The 20,502-nt window shown below is 42.3% G+C and overlaps 1 protein-coding gene across 4 annotated transcripts in view; it reads left to right on the plus strand.

The window, feature by feature from the left end:
• The window catches only part of Dtd1 (D-aminoacyl-tRNA deacylase 1), a 164,033-nt gene that overhangs the window by 138,118 nt on the left and 5,413 nt on the right, over positions 1–20,502 (plus strand). For all 4 annotated transcript variants that reach the window (XM_076929898.1, XM_034496787.2, XM_076929897.1 and 1 more), the window contains exon 5: positions 4,332–4,504. In XM_076929898.1, coding sequence (XP_076786013.1) covers positions 4,332–4,484 — 153 coding nt within the window. In that variant the 3' untranslated portion in view covers positions 4,485–4,504. The remainder of the gene's footprint in view (positions 1–4,331; positions 4,505–20,502) is intronic.

A 20,502-nucleotide genomic window follows, 5' to 3' on the forward strand; every position in this document is an offset into this window, starting at 1 on the left:
TACCTGTTTGATCCTTTAGGGTGTTTCTGTTTGCGTGGTTTGCTGCAGAGCACTGCAAAACCTATGTTCAGATAGTTTATGCTTAAGAGTATGCAATTAGAATTTGGGGATATTAATGAAAAGAAAATCCTTTATTTAGATTCCCTAGAGGGGTCTTTGTGTCCAGAGCTGCCATTGGAAGGTTGGATTTGACTCTAAGATATGAAAGCCAGACCTTGGGACAAGATCCACCTCACAGTGTAGACATTCTCATCAGTGCACTAAACTTAACAAAAAGAAAAAGAAAAAAGAAAAAGCTCCAGAAGTACTCAGCATCAGCACCCATAGCTGCCATGTTCACAGAAGCACTCAGCATCAGCACCCGTAGCTGCCATGTTCACAGACCACAGCGTTTTGTTTTCTCTTAGACATGGATCTCCTGTTAATTTGAAAGCCAGTCTTCCCATATGAGCTCATGCACAATATCATGTTTTTCTTTCTCTCATTTTTTCTTATTAGTTCCAAGGAGGGAAGGGAATGGAGGGAGGGTAATGAAGAGGAAAAGAGAAAAGGGAAGATCTATCTGCTTGAAAGAAGAAAGGGAGGGGGAAAGAGAGAGGTAAAGAAGGGAAGAAAGGAAGGAAAATAGTCCATCTGCTTCTTTGCCCTGAGATATAAATTCCACCTCCTGGATGCATTGGACCCAGTTTTCCAAGAAAAGGCTTAAATTTATTAATTTGGTTCACAGTGTTCTCACAGAGAACTTTATTTGGTGGCCTGGAGCCATGTGGGATTGGGTTATTTTAAGATAAGTAATGTAAGAGAATCAGCATTGCATGGTTGGCAGAAACATGGCTGTGCCTGTTGCTTAAAGAATTATCACATGTGATTTACAAGCTTGGCTCATGGTGGTGGGTGGGGGTCAGGGTTAAGGTGAAGTTCAAACCCACATCTCCACATGTGTGCACCGTGGGACAATGCTATTGCATCTGGTGGATGCTGCTTGGAGCTGCTGCTTGGATGCCCCTGAGAAGCCCCTGTTGCCTGGGATCATGTCCCATCATTCCCTGTGTCAGGACCTGGTATCAGGAGCCATAGACCAGGCCTCGGGTGAGATGTGGCAGTCCTGGTATCAGGAGCAGTAGACCAGGCCTCAGGTGAGATGTGGCAGTCCAGCTGGCATTCATTTTGGAACCTGTAATATTCACATTTCCTGTGCGTTACCTCCAAGATGGAAAAAGAAATCTGAGAGGGCCAATTACTTTCTGAAACAAATATATTTTCAACACCTGTCTTAGATCGCATCTGTGATTATCCACATATATGTTTGTGTGTATGTGGGTATCTCCCTATCCCTAGTGCATGCAAAAGTAAATATATACCAACAAGCAGCTTGACACAGTGCACTGTAGAATACCGACTCCAAAATTTTGGTTTTATGAACTAGAAATACAGAAAATAGAAGAAATTGAAGAACTCAGCACATATTGTCAACTTATATTTACCAAAATTATTATTGTTGTTGTTGTTGTTATTTGTTTGTTGTTGTTTTGGGTTTTTTGAGACAAGATTTCTCTGTGTTACCCTGGCTATCCTGGAACTCACTCCATAGACCAGGCTGGTGTTGAACTCAGAGCTCTGCCTGCCTCTGTCTCCTGAGTGCTGGGATTAAAGCCATAAATCCCCACCTCCTGGCTTACCAAAGTTATTTCTAACTAAACATTATTTTATGGGTATGGGTGTTTTGTGTAAAGATATCTTTGTATGACCGTTGCCCACAGAGACCAGAAGAGGATGCTGGGCTTCTGGAACTGGAGCGTCCATGTGGGTGCTGAGGATGGAGCAGGGTCCTCTGTAAGAGCAATAAGTGTTCTAATGTACTGAGCCATTTTTATAGCCCCTGAAATTATTTGAAAATTTTAGCAAAATACACATATAATATGCCATCCTAGCCATTTTTAGTATACATTTCTGTACCACTATGTGTATTTATGAGCTAAGATGATTTTAAAAAAGAATAATACAGAGACTCTTCTCTATCTTCATAGTTTCAAAAAAGAAAGAGGTTTTCAATGCCAAGAGAGAAATAAAAAGCATTCTTCGGTAGAAAACCCTTCCTCATCTGTGGCAGAATATATAAAGGAAATATTTGTTCCTAGAAAATAATGTTGCAGAGAAATGAAACAAAAGTTTGTGTTTTTATTTCCTAGATTCCTAGAATTTAAAAAATACTAAAAATGCTATTACCTTTCCTTTTGACCATTATTACTTTAAGGACTGGAATGTGAGCTGTTTGTTACCAGGCCATGGCTCGACAACGAGCCTCAGCTACACTGAGATCATAGCACAGTGGGTTTCACTGGGTGGGTGACTGTCAATGAAGGAAGCTCTGTGCTGACATAAACCCTGCCATGAGCATCCTCGCGTCTGTGGTCCAACTGTCCTGTGCAAATAGCTCATGGCCTGCCCTACTCAGGGCCAAACTCCAGATCTGGTTTGTTCTTAAAGAAGTGAAAGCTGGCAGTTATAGAAGAAGCCTGTGTGTATACAGTCCCCATTTTTCCCTCTCTCCTCAAGATAGCCAGTATACTGGAGCTAGTGTCTGTCTTCCTGCCCCTTTGCCTGGGCTTATCATAGTATATTGTGAGTAAATTCATCACGGTGTGTAGTGTGAGCTCATCATGACCATGTCGTGCAGTGTGTGAGCTCATTCTGGTATGTAGTGTGAGCTCATCACAGAGTGCAGTGAATGAACTAATCCTCTTGGTGTGTAGTGTGTAAGTTCATCATGCTATGTAGTGCTGTTTCTGAAACTTTGTTTTTGCACAAACAAACAAACAAACAAACAAAAACCAAACCACTGATAGATCCAGTTTGTCTACTCAAATACTCTTGGGTGTGGTTCTGCCCTGGAGAGTGGTTGACCTAATAGGGGTCACACCCTTAAACAAATCAGACTCTTCCTCTTTTAGAAGCTATCAATAACCAATTGCTCCTCAGAAAGGGGTGAGACTCCATGTGCCCCTCCCACTGTTCCATGCTGGGATTTTATCTTAGATGACACAGGCTTGTGCATGCTGTCAATCATGTAGTTCATATGTCCAGCTGGCCTGTTGTGCCTGGAAAACATCATTTCCTCCTAGTTATCCACCATCTCTGGCTCTTAGAATCTCTCAGGGGTGGGATCTTGTAAGGGAACACACCTGGAGAGTCTCTGGATCGCTGGGCCAATTCAGCACGTGCATCTGATTAGCACACCAACCACCTGCTTATTTGATATAACTTCAGGGTAATGGAAATCGGGAATGATAATACTGTAAGCCAATCATTAATACATTTGATTTCTCGGACCAAATTGAAAGTTTTTGATTGTTCATCAATAAAAGGTTGACTTCAAAGTCTGTCTACAAAAGAATCAGCACTGTGGAAGGCTGCGTGAAGTGATTGTCTCTGTGGACGTGGGGCAGAGGCCAGCTGGGAGAGGCTAGCCCTTCATTGAATTTCTTTCCATGTGATGGAGAAAATGCCTTGGTCTGGGAAGCAGATGGAGCTGGGTGTTGCTGTCTCTCAGGCTTTGGTACAGATGCCTTTCTTGGTCCAAGAAAATCTCGTGAACCAAAAATTGGCTAGTATTCTCAGCAGGCCTTGGAGTGGCTGTACTGTGGCTCACAGTGTGAGATGACCTAAGTTTCTTCTGTCTAGTCTGTGGTTACTTTGAAACTGTTGGGGAGATAGCAAGGGAAGAATTGGGTCACTTCAGAGCATGTGCTGCCAACCCCTCCCCTCCCCCCACCCCCCAGCTGGATGCTCCAGTGGCTGGTGGCCCATCTGTGACTACCATTAGCATAGTAGGAGAGCATGACTTGGGTGAGTCAGGCTTTAGGCTCGGGAATGAATGTAACTGAGACAATGCTCAGTATATTTTATTTCACAGTCTTCTCTGTTACCTTCTGCAAACAGTGGAATGCTTTGAATACTCTTTAAAACATACTAAGTGGGAAGACAAGGTGAGAAAAGCTACAGCACCATCAAAGAAAATGGTAATGAGCGAAAAAGCCTTTGCCATCTAAGGAAGTCTTCTGAGGCTGAGGAAGAAGGCTGCTGCATAGCTGTCTTCCCATCCCCCATGCTGGGTGAGGAAAAGTCAGAGTGGCATTACAGGTAGCAGGTAGCAATTTTGTGCTAAAGATTCAGGTGCTGTTTGGTCAGTGTTGTCCATAGAGCTGTGAGCTCTTGTGATAAACCAGGTACCAGGCAGAGGATTTCCCTGTGGTTTCCACCTGGGAAGTTCTGAGGCTTTGGCTACTTAGTCATGACTTCACAGCTTTAAACTATCTTCTTTTTTTAATCAGCTGTCAAAGCTGGAGAAACAGCAGCAGAGAAAAGAAAAGATCAGAGCTAAGGGGCCTTCTGAGTCAAGCAAAGAACGAAATGCACCCCGAAAAGAAGACCGCAGCGCCAGCAGCGGGGCAGAGGGCGATGTGTCTTCGGAGCGGGAACCATAGATGCAGAAGCACGAGCTCAGGTAGGAGGTTCCCACCTGCACGGCGTGGTCTCCACACACTTTAGGAGGACACAAGTGAATCAAGGGGAGATGGCTGCAAAGGGCAGTGCTCATGTTTGAACGTTTGTTCATAGCATCCTTAAGTATGCTACTTTCCAACACAATGAAGGTCATTGCTGTAAGACTGTGTTGTAGTCATTGAAATGTGTACAGGTAGGATACATGCAAGCTGAGAGGTCCAGCCAGTGGATGGTTGTGTGTCCTGCCTACATTGCCTGTGTCAGACACACTGCCTGGGCCTGAGTAACATCTGTGTGCCCTCCTGCCGCTAGGCCCTTCAATGTCTTACTCTACCACTCTGTCCACCATTGCCACTCTTAACTAAACCTCTCCAGTAGAGGCCGGTGTGCTCTGAAGTCATCATCTCTCACCGTTGCCTGGTTTGTGTTTTACACCTTTTTCTTCATCCTTCGTGACACCGCCATTTATCTGTATATTATATGGAGGGGAAGCCTGTGTAGACTAGGCTGTCTTCATGCTCCCAGCAGTATTTCTTCCTCTGCCTTGTGAGCACTGAGACTACAGACATGGGCCACCATGCCCAGCCAGCATTACCCATGATGCTTTGTTCTTCATCATTTCCATGCCCAGGACTGTGTTGAGGTCACTGTAGCATTAAGTTCATCTCCCAGAGTCCTCAGTGGCCCTCTGTTTCAGTTTTTCTCATTTCATGTATTATGGAAGCTCCTTGTTTGGTGGACACTGGACCAAATACTGTGGTGCACATGTGAAGGATTCATGGCCTGATCTTATCAAGTTCACACATTCAAGAAGAATAGAAACAGTTGTGTCACAGCCAAGTGCATGTGGTAGGGAGGACTCTTGAAGTTGACCTTGAAGGACACATGGATCTTGGGAGGTGAAGGACAGGAGCAGGGAACTGCTTCCAAGGCAGGAGTGAGCAGTGTGTGTTAGTTGTGGTCACTGTAATGAGATATCTGAGAGAAGGCTTCTTTTGGCTTATGGTTTTGGACATTTTAGGCAATGATTTATTGACCCTGATGGCTTTGAACCTTTGGCAAGGTCATATATCATGGTAAGAGCATATGGTGATACAAGCTGTTTACCTCATAGCTAGGAAACACAAAGAGGAGAAAGGGGAAGAAGAGACTGATGGGATTCTACAGTCTCTTTTTAGGAGCACACCTGAAATAGCATTAATTCCTCCTACCAGGCCTTATCTCTCAAAACTTCCACTGCATCCCAGTAGAGTCACGATGGAGACTAAGTCTCAACTATGTGAACACTTAGAAGACATTCTAGATCTAATTTACAGGAGGGTGCCAACATTATTTTGTTGGAGGACTGGAAGTGATGAAGATAGATAGTTTTAGAAAAGAGGAAGTGTAGATTAGCTGAAGGTTGGGTACCAATGCAGAAAGAACAGAGCTTCTTGTGAAGTTGAGGGAACCTGGTTTATAACTGCCAGGAATGTGGACTTCATCCTGGGATAATGAAGTACCTTTGAAAACAAAAGAGCACGGTCAAGCATAACATGTGAAGATCATCCTCCAGCTCCAGGGAATGAGGCTGGAAGTAGATGGGCCGGTTTGGAGGAACTACAGAAGTCCAAAGAAATAACGGGGCTAGAGGAGAGAGATTGAGCTGGAAGATATAAAGGATCAGTGTGGAGATTAATCAGTGTGAGTGTTGGGGTGTCCAGAAGGATGCAGGGACAGGGAACTCATAGACAAAAAGGGAGGGGTTACTAACAATAGCTATTTTGGTGACAGTCTTGTGGCTTTGGGGCTGGGACTGAAGAGAGGTCTTAGGCATACATTTTCAAACCTTCACCTAAACTGATTAAACCAAGTCTGAAGACAGGGTCATTCTGAAGATACCAAACTTCAGGAGGAGCATGGCTGGCAAGGCCTTCTCTTCCCTTCTATAAGGGCAAGAGAAGATGTCTATGGCTTTGAGGATGTTCATGTACAGATATTGAGATATGTTAGTAATAGTTGGGTACCGTAGAACCTACTCCCAGCAGAAAAAGAAATGAATAAAGATCCAGGAAAGGCTGGGCAACTGGCTCACTGATAGTTTGAGGGGCTGTGAAAATCCTCCTGCTTTTAACTTGTCTTGATTGACTTACCATACACATTCATGTATGCATGCGTCAGAGAAAGGTCACATCACACTGGACCTAGTTGGTCACAGCCACCAACTCAGTTTCTCATTGTGATGCTCAGGTCTAAAGCCACTGCTTTTTGTTTATGAACTGAAAAACGTGATATGGGTTAGATGTATACAAAATGTGATATTTGGTTTCTAATTAATGTTAAGTATTCATGAGTATGTGTTAACATTTTATATGACTCACATAAAATATAAAATATCCTTCTGAATGTCCTTCTAAAACAGGATATTTTTTCTGTCAGTAGTCAGTTTTGCCATACAAACACTACTGATGCTCCTGGTTAATAATCTGTCTAGAGGAGGGACTTGTGACACATGCAGACAGGGCACAGAGGACAGAGATGAAGATGGATGATGGAGAGGAGGCTTCTGCCTGGCTGAGAGCAGAATAGCCTTCAGGATGTTGGGTAGACAGTGGAAAGATTTTGAGAGCCAGAGGATGAGGGAGTTTGTGGTGAGATGGTGTCTCCTAGTAACATCAGAAGCTACATACATAAAGTCTCACCAACATGGCTACCCAAACATGAGCTGAACAAGGACACCACCAATGGACACATCAAACCGGACAGCAGGGGTTGAGAGGAAGTCCACAAGGCTGCAGCCCTACACAGAGAATTATAGGCAAGTGAGGAAAGCTGCGAGTTGGAGGGGTCTTTCTCAGGGAAGAGCACACTATGGGTTATTCAGGGCAAACAGTCAGCCCTGAAAATACACATACAAATAACCTCTTATAACTGAAGAGAGTTATATTTAGAAATATGTATGCATATATGTATATGAATATGCATACAATAACAAGTAGTGAAAAATCTGAAGGAAAAAGGGGAGGGATATGTGGAAGGGTTTGCAGGGAGGAAAGGGAAGAGAGAAATGTAATTGTATTATAATCTCAAACAAATGGACAAGAAAGAAGGCATGGTTAGGCCTCGGGTCTGTCTACTTAAGAGATAGGTACTAACTCAGGGGCCCCTCCAGGTCTTCCTCTCATCGTGCTGGTTTCTTCTTAAGCCTTTATGTGACTTCTGCCTCCTTGTTGTTCCTTCTCTTAAAATAATTAGATCAACTTCCTGCAGCTGTTGCAGAACGTAGGTGGAAGTCACGGTGTCCGAATGCATGTGGCAGTCTGTGCAGGAAGGAGACACTGACCTAAACTCCAGTGTCCCTATATAGTGCTTTTAGGCTTCCACAGTGGGGAGCATTGGCAAGATGGGCTCCTCTGTGCCCACCCACTGAGGAAGGTCAGAAGGACCCAATGTCAGGCTGTTGTGCTGGGGAAGCTCTTAACTTGGTTCAGAAGTGGACACTAGCCTGGACCTCCAGCTGTGGATCCTAGGGCTGAGGACGGCCACCCAGATTTCAGGCCTTTATTCTCTTGACACTTGTAGACGCTTTGTCTTTTCTCTTGGTTTTTGTTAGACATTAAACAATAGCCTTTTCCTGGCGAATTAGGGCTTCAGCTACAAGCTTAACATAAATTAAATGTTTAAACTCCATGGCAGAAACGATGGGAGAGGGATAAGAGCATGAGCACTCATCACCTAAATACAGATGCTATACACACAAACATGTATGCACATGCCTGTGCACACAAACATGTATGCACATGCCTGTGCACACAAACATGTATACACATGCCTGTGCACACAAACATGTATGCACATGCCTGTGCACACAAACATGTGTATATATGCCTGTGCACACAAACATGTATACATATGCGGCACATACAAACATGTAGACACATGCTGTGCACATGCTAGAATATGCTTTGTGTTTTCAAACATCTTGAACAATTATAATTCCACCTAACTGATGACTCTGGACTATATTAATGACCCACCAGCAAATTTTACAAATGTAATGTCTTGAGTTTTGCTTTAACTGATATATCTGAAAATCTTTGCTTTAATTATTGAAGGATAAAAATTTTTGTTACTTTTAAAATCAGCACAAATCAGAACCGTTTGGCACCTTCTATTTGCTTTGGATTTGGCTTCAAAATGATTCTAAAACATAATTTTTGGAGAACTTTCTATATGAGCACGGCGTCTATGTCAACTCCACCCTCCTTTCCTATCTCCAGCTCAGCATCCCCCCACTTCCCAAACTCATGGTCTCATCTCTAATTATCATTGCTCCATGTTTATATATCATAGGTCACTGAATCCGTTTAGTGTTGCTTGTATGTACATGTCCAGGGCTAAGCATGTGAGACTGGGTAACCTATGTTGTCCCTGGGGGAAACTAATTCTCCCTTTTTCAGCAGCATTGGCCACCTGTAGCTCTTCATCTAGGGGTGGGAAGATGTGGAACTTCCCTTGTTCACACTGTATGTCAACTAGCAACGCCATTTTACCATTCTTTTTTAGGCAAACATACTATTGCTATTTTACGGTGCATTTTCTTTGTCTTGTCTAGCGGATACTGTCTAGCTACAAGTGTCTTGGGTCTCTGGCTTTTATAATCTTTCCACCCCCTCTTCCATGATTTTCCCTGAGTTTTAGGAATAGAGGTTGCCATAGAGTTGGGGCCGGACACTCCACAGTCACTCACTCATTCTCTGGATTTTGATGAGCTGTGGATCTCTGTCATAGACTCCATCTATTGTAAAAAGCAGCTTCTTTGATGAGGGATGCGAGCTACACTTGTCTGTGGGTATAAGAATATTTAGAATATAGTTAGAATTATATCGGTTTAGAAAAGTGGCAGTAGTAAGTAGGTCCTTTTCTAAGGTTTATGATGATCTCTTCAGCCATGGATAGATGGCTAGGTTTAAGTACCAGGGATAAATTCTGTCCATAAGTCCAACTAGACAGCTGCTGGTGACCGCCAAGATAAAATGACACTACTGCCTGTCCAGTCACTGTTGATTTTCCTAGGCTTTACAGTAAGCTAGGACTGCTGATTGCTTCCCTTGGTAGTGTCTACAGCACCTTCCAATGCTGTGAGAACTCCCCAGGATGGAGGTTTCCAGATCATTTCCAGTTCTATTCCTCCAGGTTTGCATCTGAAGTGTGGTGTCTTTAGTAATAAGATCTTACTTTCAGATTCTGAAAGGTAACTAAGGGCAATGGTAGTAGCCCATATTGTTTGGGGAGACTCTTGTCTTCCAGTTGTAATTCAGATCTGAGGCAGCTGCAACAGTGCCTTCTAGGGAGAGTCCCTCAGCCTGTGCAGAAGGTGTCTGTCACCATTTAGCCAAGGACCAGTGAGGGGCTGGGATGTACCCACTTCCAAGAATTTAGCCATGTCTCTGGATTTGAAGACTTACAAAGGGGCCAGAAGAAAGGACGGGGGCTACTACAATAACACATTTAGGTTTAGTGTTGTCTCTTTGAAGAAGTTGTCATCCCAACAGGCCACAAAATCACCCTCGGATATTTAGACGTTTGTGAGAGCTGAAGGAAGAATGGCAGACAGTGACCTTATGTTTGCTTTGCTGAGTGGAGCAGACAGGGAGCTGTAGTTCTCTCCTGCTTTTCTTACAAAAGAGAAAGAGCCCTGGGGAGCCTGTGCAGCCAGGGGAGCTGCTTTGAGTTTCCAGGGCTCAAGAGGGAAAAGGGAAAGGCAGAGAAAATAGAATGAGAAGCTCACACTAGTGGCTCTATTTTTCTTTGAAAATGATTAAACTCTTTGTGCTTGGGAGGATATTCCCAGGGTGGGGCGCTTCTCTGTCACATTGCAAATGTTCCGTTCTATTTCATCAAACAGACGTAAAAATGCTAAACTTAACAGTGGTCTGTGTTTGCTCCTATTTCTTCAGGTTCCTCTCCTCGCTCCTCCTCGGGATGAGGGGATTTTCAGTGAGGCTGTGGCTCCAGGCTGTTGTTACCAGGCTGGTGTTAGGGCAGCCTGGGCTGGCAGACCTTTGCTTCTGTGTCACCTGTCACTTCATTTGAGTATTCACTTAGCTACTATAAATCTGTAAATCGGGTGTGAGCTGACCAGCCCCCACATTTCCCTTTCAAGTGTCAACACACTCAGACAAACAAGGGAATTGTGGAAGCTGCCATCTGTTTGCCTTTCCAACTCGACTTGTTGGAATAGTAAGATGCTGATATTTTGGAGGAGTGTTCTTCCTAATAAGCTGAGTCAAGCAGTGTGTGCGTGAGTGCGTGCACATGTGTGTGTTTGCGCTAGAGTTTACAATATGCATTTTAAACATCTCTAATTCCACTTTTAAACAGCACCACACTAAGTAACCCACACAATACTGTACCTTACAGCTCTTTCCTGTGGGGTTGCTGCTGTTGCCCCCACCTACCACATGGTGCGATCAGTGGTGTGTTGCTTTTTTTTTTTTTTTTTTTTTTTTTTTTTATTGTTTCCTGAGTGGTTATTTTAAAGATAAATTAAGGTTAAAAAAAGCTTGTTTGCCTTCATTTCTCTGATTGTGGCTTTTCCTTCCGTGCTGTGAACACAGCTTTCTGAACTATTTCATGTTCCTTCTCTTTGAAGAGCTACTTTCCATATTCCTTGAAGCACATATTTCAGGAAATCTTTAGTTTTCTCTTTTGCTTTTGAAGGGTAATTTTACTGCTCTGGAATTCTAACTGGTACTTTTTATGCTTTCAGTATTTAAATGTTTTATTTCTCTCCTTTTAAATTTTTTTCTAATGTATCTTCAGTTTTAAAGGGCATATAATAGTTTTGCATGTTTATAGTTTGTAGTGTGGCCTTTCAGTACATGTAAACATGTGTGGGATATACTGGCCACCAAAGACACATTGTTTATTGTTGTTAGGAACATTAAAAATCTTCTACACCAGCTATCAGGAAGCTTTCTCTTGTTTGTTGTCAACTGTGGGCATCCTGCCACACATGTGATAGAGCAGTAGCAGTTCTAACTCAGCATGTTCTTAGCCAACTGTACCCCTGTGCTCGTTTACCAGCAATTAGTTTAGGGGAGGGAGAGGGAAGGGGGCTCTAGAGAAAGGCACCTAATAGAATTGTCCTTCAGGCAGGAGACTTAAGGTAAGGGTCTGAAATCAGAAGCTCAGTTCCTCAGACACAGTGTCATACCTGTTCATAAAGGTTTCTGAGGGAGGCGTGGTCTTGGACTACAAGGAAGAAGGCTTAGTTAATATGTAGCCTGTGTTACCTGACCACAGACAGCTGTCTCTGGATTCCTGACAGTGTGAGAGTTAGCTCTTGTGAGAACTCTTTGCCTGTTAGCTCTTTGCTCCAGATGTGAGGAGAGTGAGGCCAGCCTGGGAGGCTCTTCACACCTGGGAGGTTCTTCATCTGGGCAGGGGGAGGCTGGTTCTAATACCCTTTGCTGCCTCTTCCCAACACCCTTCCCAGACTTCAGTCACATTAAATCTGTTGTCTATCTTTCTGAGGTCAACTTTGTCGTCTCCATATAAGTAAAAAATGCAACATTCACCTTTTTATATATGACTTATTTCTCTTACATAATGTCTGTTGCTTCCATCCACGTTATTGGAAATGAAAGCAATTCATTCTTTATTGAATGGGTATATAATATTCATTGTATATGTAAAACACACTTTAAAAATCTATCTATTGATAGTCACCTAAGTCGATTTCATTTCTTGGCTGTTGTGAGTAGTGCATTGATAAACAGGTGAATGCAGCTGTACTTTTTGAGTGCTGATCACAGCGCTTGCAGATATGTTCCTGGTAGTTGGAGGGCTGTATCATATGGTGATTTTATTTGTAGGTTTTTGAGAAACTTTCTACTGTTTTTCATATGGCTGTTCTAATGTACACCCCGATCAAAAGCATGTCTGATTTCTGACTCTCTAGGTCTTTACTAGCATTACTTACACTTCACTTTACAACAGTCACTCTAACTGAGATAGAATGATCTCATTGTGTGAGTTTTTTGTATGTATCACGATTTGGATGTCGACTGGGAAATGTCTATTCAGGTCATTTGCACATTTAAAATCACTTTGTTAGTTTTTTAGATTGGTTTGTTTGAATTTCTTATATGTTCTAAAAATCATTTTTTCTTACAGTTTACAAATATTTCCCCCCAATTTTCTAGGTTGTCTATTCACTCTGTAGAATGCTTTCCTCTACAGAAAGCTTATAGCTTGATGTAAACTCATTTGCCAGTTTTTTGCTTTCGTTGACTATGCTTTGCAATCATATCCAAATGTTTACCCTATGATGTCTTAGAGTGTTTTCTCTTTATAATTTTATAGTTTCAAGACTCACATTTAAGTCTTCGGTTCATTTTGAGTTGATTTTTATATATGGTGAGAGATGGGGTGTTGTTTTTAAAACAAAATCTCAAATATTCAATTTACCAAAAGAAGACTCAGGAGCTAGAAACTGGTGAAAGCCTGCTAGCTCAGAGAGGCAGAGAAAGTACCCAGCTGACCTTTCTGTTCCACTGAAATCCCAGAAGGAAACAAACTCCTTCTTTTCTCCTTCTCCTTCTCCTTCTCCTTCTCCTTCTCCTTCTCCTTCTCCTTCTCCTTCTCCTTCTCCTTCTCCTTCTCCTTCTCCTTCTCCTTCCTTCTCCTTCTCCTTCTCCTTCTCCTTCTCCTTCTCCTTCTCCTTCTCCTTCTCCTTCTCCTTCTCCTTCTCCTTCTCCTTCCTTCTCCTTCTCCTTCTCCTTCTCCTTCTCCTTCTCCTTCTCCTTCTCCTTCTCCTTCTCCTCCTTCCTCCTTCTCCTTCCTCCTTCTCCTTCTCCTTCTCCTTCTCCTTCTCCTTCTCCTTCTCCTTCTTTCTCCTTCTCCTTCTCCTTCTCCTTCTCCTTCTCCTTCTCCTTCTCCTTCCTTCTCCTTCTCCTCCTCCTCCTCCTCCTCCTCCTCCTCCTCCTTCTCCTTTTCTCCTTCTCCTTCTCCTTCTCCTCCTCCTTTTCGCCTTCTCCTTTTCTCCTCCTCCTCCTTCTTCTCCTTCTTCTCCTTCTTCTCCTCCTCCTCCTCCTCCTCCTCCTCCTCCTCCTCCTCCTCCTCCTCCTCCTCCTCCTCCTCCTCTTCCTCCTCCTCCTCCTCCTCCTCCTCTTCTTCCTCCTCCTTCTCCTTCTCTATACTTTCTTAAATGCCTGCCTTTGGATCCCTTCCCCTGGCTGAGATGCCTTGTCTGGCCTCAGTGGGAGAGGATATACCTAGTTTTTCTGTGACTTTAAGCACCAGGGTTGGTTGGTACCCATGGTGGGGCCTCTCCTTTACTGAGGAAAAGAGGGTGGGGGATGGGTGTGTGTGTGTGAGGGTGGGACTTGGGGGGGGGCTGTGATCAAGCTGTAAAGTGAATGAATAAACTAATGAGAAAAGAAAAGTTTTATGATAACAACATGGAATCACCAAGGAAAACATGAAGGAGAAAGATCTAGATCAGAAGAGGTCTCTATTTCCTGGAAGAAGCACAGCAACTGCAGTAACTGAAACTCACTGAGTATGAATCTACTAGAAAGGAGGAAAGAGAAACTGGATCGTCTCCTTACTCATACTGGGGCACTGGATATTCCTCCCTTAAAGCACAGGATAAAGCAGGAACAGATTCTAGGTGACATCAGCTCAGTGTCACCAGACAACGAGCAGTGAGGCCCTAAGGAAGATGCACAATGCTGAGACCACCAACAAAACCAACATCTCCAGGATGTTTCATTATCTGCAAGCTTCATCAAGAAAACAGTTAAGGAAGGGGACTGTTGTCCACATATGGTTTGTAAGCAAAAACTGCTTCTTGACTTGTCACCCGTGCTTATGCAACTTTAGTGGCAATTACCAACTCAAAAGTCCCACAAATTGGCAAATAAATCTATATGAGACTAATTTTTAATTTTTAGAAAGAGTATTAAAGAAATGACAAGTGAATTTGTCTGAGTACTTCAAACTTTGTTGCATATCTTATTAATAAGAAAGATGTGGTGCATGAAATTCTATACATAGAGATGCTCACTTTGCTCCTGGAAAGACCAGCAGGTGATAATGTCGAAGGAGATGTTGGCTTGCTCAAAGAAAGCAGCCTCAAATTAACACAGTGGAATTCCAGGAGGAATCAGTGCCACTTTTGAGTTTCTTTGAAACATTCTGTATGAGTCTGAAATTGGCAAAGGAGTTCGCCATATGACTGAAGTTATGTTTCCTCTACAGAAAGATGGATTTGAGAACTACATGTTATCCTAGAAAGACCTGACTCAGTTTACCCACATGCTCACTTTGGAGGATGACTGTTAATCTAGTAGATACTCTTAATGTTTTCAAGATGGATTCAATCTTGTAGAGAATAAGGAGAAGTACAAGCTATTAAAAAGGAAAAAATTATTAGAATATTTTATTTTAGGAGATCACTCAAAAAAGACCCTCCACATGGGCAAGTCACCCCAATAATACCCTTGACCTTTTTGTGGTCTTTTCTCTTATTTTCTTTTAATAGACAATATGATACTTAAAAGATAAGAAATATTTCCAAATCAGACTTTAGGCAATAGATGTGTGTGTATATATATGTGTGTGTGTGTGTGTGTGTGTATATATATACATATATATATATATATGTATATTATCTATAGAGGATGAGAAAAAAAGCACCTAAATGATCAATGCTGAAACATCAACAAAGTTGACATCTCCAATGGCAGTTTTATTATCCAATATATGCATTTATATATAGTACATGTAATATATACTAAATATATGATTGATATATATATATATATATATATATATATATATATATACACACACACACACACACATACATTTTAACATGTTAATACATAGTTCTAATCAGGGAGAAGGGAGGTTGTGGTAGTGCTGTCTGTAGTTCAGAAAATATTTGGGTTTTCTGTTTTCAGTGAGGAGGCTCTCTGGGAAATTCTTAATAAAGGAGACAGTGACTGCTCATGACAAAACGGAAGCTCATCTAGTCTCATTTTGTCGTATGACTTGCTACTCCAGTCAAGTTTTGAGTTTGAAGAAGACACACACAGAGTGGACAAAAGGAGTTCCCTGAAAGTCCAAACAAAAGGACACTGTGCTGTGGTGCTTGATTGCTATGCCAACAGAGGGTTTGTGAGAGGCTTTGAGGCTCAGTAGCTGGACGAGTTCACATGCTGGAAAAGGAACGCGTGGAATCATTCAGTGAACAATATGATACTGCACATCCTGAAGAAACGAATAAGGAGTATGGCCAAGGTGTTCACTCACCTTCTATACACTGTCTGTTTCTGTGGAGTGTTCTAGAATGTACAAATGTGAAGAAGCCACTATGTCACCTTGTAGAATTTTTGTCAAAATATTTTTCAGGAACTGTGTTAGCTTCATGCAAGATTAAACATTCTTTGAAAGACTATTACCTCAGGACAATTGCTTTGACGACAACTTTTATACTTCTATAGGTTAATGGATGGATTGTGTGAGCATCTCAGAAATTCACCTAATGTCATTATAGCACAGAAACAAGATGCTGAGCAGAAGAAACCTTCCCTGGCCTCTTGTCTTCAGTGTTGGCCACTTTGGAGTCTGATTCCTCTGTCTTCAATTCTGACAACAGTGAGAAGAACCTGCGTGGGGATGGGAATGTCAGTTGCACCTGAGCTTGGCTTCCCCATGGTTTATGCTGGCCTCGAGTGTGTTTTGGACAAGTGTCCAGTGTTTATTGGACCTGTTTTCACTTTGACAGCTTCCTTTCTTTGTCCACACTTAGCTTTGTGTTCTATGATTCTCTAAACTGGGGACTTCTCAAATGGTGTCCCTAGGCTGTTCCAACTGAGGGGACAGGGTATCCTAATGTGTTGGGAGTTATGAGAAGCACCCACAGCACTGAGATTTGTGCAGGCAAAAACCTGACTTAGTTCTTTCAGGACCTCCAGACTATTAATCACTATACTGGAAGGATGCAGCTGTGGGCATCAGGTACACTGTTGGAACTTCAGTGTTCTCTATGACAGGTGATTCCAGGAGTTGAACTCACCCACTGGCTGTAGGCTCATGGCTACCAAAGTCTGCATCTCAGTTGATGAGTCTTCTATTGATGGGGGTGTTGTATGCTTTACAGCTTCAGTCAAGCCTCCCAAAGCCTCTACTATTGAGCGTCTCATTGTTAGGCTTACTTGCTGTCCACATCTGTCTCCCAGAGCTATCTTTTGCTCTGGGGCTGGAGCTGGTTTAAATTCAGATTGTCTATCTTATGGATTATTCTCAGGGCCCCAGAGTGGGTTAGTTTTGAACAGTAGGTACCTTCTCAAGATGGTGGTTAGCCCTTTCTTGCTCCCTGAGTCATACAGGCTGACAAAATGGTTATTCTGATTATTCTTGACCCATGAGTGAAAGGAATCTGTCTCACCCAAACCCACTGCTACATTTAAGGCTTCTGAGGAGTGTGGAATTGTTTTGATGGTAGGAATGCCCCCTTTTTTTTCTATGTGGGACCCGTAGATTAGCTCTGGGATGAGGGCTGTGCATCTGAACAGTGTTCACCCTGGCTTTGGGGAATGGGCACTGCCCAACTCTGAGTCATTCCCTAACTGCCTTTGTGATTTCCAAACAGCTTCCATTTTCTCTCTTTGCAATAGACAATTCTTTCTTCTAAGGCCATTTCACCTTACGTGGGTCACAAGAAGAGGTACCTTCTAATCTGCCATCTTACCTGGAAGTCAGGCATTGGGTCTTAGCCCAAGGTTTTTGGAACAGGGTTTTACTATGTAGGGCAGGCTGTCCTTGAACTCTTTAAGTAACCCAGGCTGGTCTTGAGTTCTCAAAGTGTCGCCAAAGGGCTGAGATTGTTGTAGTGTGGCATTGCCACTCCTTGTCAAATTTCTACTGTTTGTTTGAGATCTTGCTTTGTGGGTCTAGCTGGTAAAAGACCCAAGTCCCCTTGGTGGTTCATTAGAGGTGCTCAGTGGAATCTTAATAGTGCTAACAGTTTCAGAAATTCACTGATAATGTTGACTTTTTCAGAAAGTCTTAAGTTCTTGACAAAATACTCTTGTAGGTAAATGAATGCCAGTTGGATTCCCAGCTGTGACATGAAATTAGTAAATAAACCAAAGCTTGGTTTTTGTTTTGTTTTGCTTTGAACAGTGAGTTGGAGAACACACTGTAGTATCCTGTATGTTCTGAGTCTAGAACTTGTGCCTTGTAGTTATACAAATGACCTAAAACTAGAAAGTGATTAGTTAAAAGTCAACAAATAGTGATGTGTTTTCATTCATTCATTCTTCATCATCATCATCATCATCATCATCATCATCATCATCATCATCATTATTTAAGACAAAGTATTTATTCTTTAGTCTAGGCTAGTGTGAAACTTACTATGTAGCCCATACTGGCCCCAAATTCAGGCCAGTCTTCCATCTTCAGCCTCCCAGGTACTAGAAGTACAGATACGAGCCACAATATCTGTATTTGAACAGGCTATTGAAGGATCCCTAGCTTTGGGTCCTGCACTGGCCTCCTCGAAGATGTTCCTCACTCCTTGGTGTTTGAAGGCAATAAAAAAAGCCACTAGCACATCTGGAGGAAGCTGGTAGTCCAGCACATCTGGAGGAAACTGGTAGTCCAGAAGGCTGTCCGCTGTGGTGGTTTTACAGTTCTTAACATGTAACGTCATAGTCTACAGGTACTCCTAGGTGATGGCCAGCATCCGATGCCTAAGTTTTTCTATAGCTGTGGAGGAAATGAGGAGGGAAATGGCAACAAACAGGTTAGAGAGAGCAGCATCCATCCAACAGGTGGTGAGCAGAGGATTACAGCCAGGACAGTGTCTGCTGCTTGTCAGAGGCTCTAGGGTTTGTTGAGAGCATGTCACTAGTGGTATTAATGTGACACATGATTAGGCCCGTTGGAATGCTTATCATAGTAATGTCAAATCTGAAGGCACACTTAGCTTTTAGCCATTCAAGACAGGTGTTGTGTGTGGTCCTTCTGCCTTGATGCATACCTAAAAGCTCGGAGAACTTTTAGACTAAAATCTCTGAGAGTCCTTCTTGTTCCATTTCTTTTAGCAGGGAATCACAAATTGAGTGGGAAATTCACAAATAAGCTTTCTCTTTTAAAACCTATTTTGAAATATAATTTTATTACAAAAATTTTTACTTAAGCACATTTCAGAAATGCCACATTGCTCAAAGAAGGAAAACAAACAAACAAACAAACAAAATAAAAAACCCTGCCAGCTCATCATGGCCGAGACAGCTGTCACCGGCCTGACTCCTTTGTGTGTTCCCATTGGATCACTCTGTGCCCTTTTCTTCCCATTTCAAGAGCTCAGACTGCTCGGTGCACAGTGACAGCTGCTTCACTTCACTTGAAGGAGTGTCATGAAGTCATTTATTCTTCCAGAGTAAACTTTATATTTTCCATTTGTATGTCATACATTTGAATCATAAAATTATCTCTCCAAATTTAGAATATTATAGAGTACTTAAAGTTAATCTAGAAAGGAAAGGAAAATTTATTCAAGCAAATTTTAAAACTCAAGTTAAAAAACAAAAGTGCAGTTTCAGTCTGTGCCAGGAGGATGGAGGGACTTCTCTGAAGGTCAGGGTGGGAAACAATTCCGGAGTGTCATTTATTGGAGTTGCAGTTGAAGAAAGAGCCATTCAGAGACTCAGGTTCATGGGTTTGGATTATTGTACTATACTTTTGGATTATCACCTCAGTATAGTACAGAAGCAAACCTGTTCTCTTATTATTCTTTGGCTAAAACCTGTTCTCTTATTATTCTTTGGCTAAAACCTGGAAACAGTGAGGTCCTGAGAATGGCATTGTGTGGCTCCACCTGCCGCACCTTCGGATGCTTGTTCAGAAGGAGTACCGGACTGGTAGAAGGGGGCTTCAGAGTATGAGTGGGCCTGGGCTGGGAGAAGTGAATTCCTGACAGGTTTGCAAACAAAACCAAAGGTCATGGACTAGCTGTGTTTCTAGCTTGCTTTTCTTATATGCATGGAGGGGCCTCCATAGCAAACTTAACTCCCCAAGGCATCTGCTTGTGGTGGCACTGAAGTTATTAGAAAGCACACTCACAGAGAGGTGTTGCTGTTAGGATCTTAGGCTTCCCTAAAATCCATCCAGGTAACATTGAGATGTGGGGAAATAGAAAGGACCCTGTTAAGCTTTGGAATTTAGTTCCACTTTTAGATGAGAAATCATGAAGCTTAGTAATTTGTCAGCTGTGTTTTATTGTGCCCTCAGCATTACAAAGGGAAACATCACACATACAGACACACACACACAGACACACACAGACACACACACACACACACACACACACACACACACACACACACGCAGCCAGGGCTGGCCTCTAGAAATGCACACAATAATCCCCCTTTTATTTCTCTCTCTGACTTTGCATGCTGGGGTTACAGACATGAGCCATCAGAACTACTTTAGGATTAACTAAGAATGACATACATAATTAAAATTTTTTTCTCACATAATTCACATTATTGTCGTATTGTTTAAAGCTCACTTGGAAATTTTATATTAAAAAACAACTCTTTTGAGTGGTATTAAAGTTATCCCATACACAGGTACTCAGGTTACTCCTTCCTTGTTCTTGCTTTAGGTCCCCAGCTCCCCAATTCCTATTCCATTAAAAGGGTTTACATCTATTTTTCAAAGAGTTTATCCCATATGTCTATGTGAGTATGATATTGCGATATATAGGTTTTATTTTATTTGTATTTAACTTAATTATTTTCTTTCAGACAAAATGTAAAAAAAATAAAAATAAAAATAAAGGATCAAGCTGCCTGCAAGCCTTTAAGGCATTTTCTTTTTTCTTTCTTCTTTTCTTTTCTTTTCTTTTCTTTTCTTTCCTTCCTTCCTTCCTTCCTTCCTTCCTTCCTTCCTTCCTTCCTTCCTTTCTTTCCAAATAAGACACAAACCCCAGAT

The sequence above is a fragment of the Arvicanthis niloticus genome, chromosome 2 (genome assembly GCF_011762505.2).
Source record: "Arvicanthis niloticus isolate mArvNil1 chromosome 2, mArvNil1.pat.X, whole genome shotgun sequence".
NCBI classification, from domain to species: domain Eukaryota; kingdom Metazoa; phylum Chordata; class Mammalia; order Rodentia; family Muridae; genus Arvicanthis; species Arvicanthis niloticus.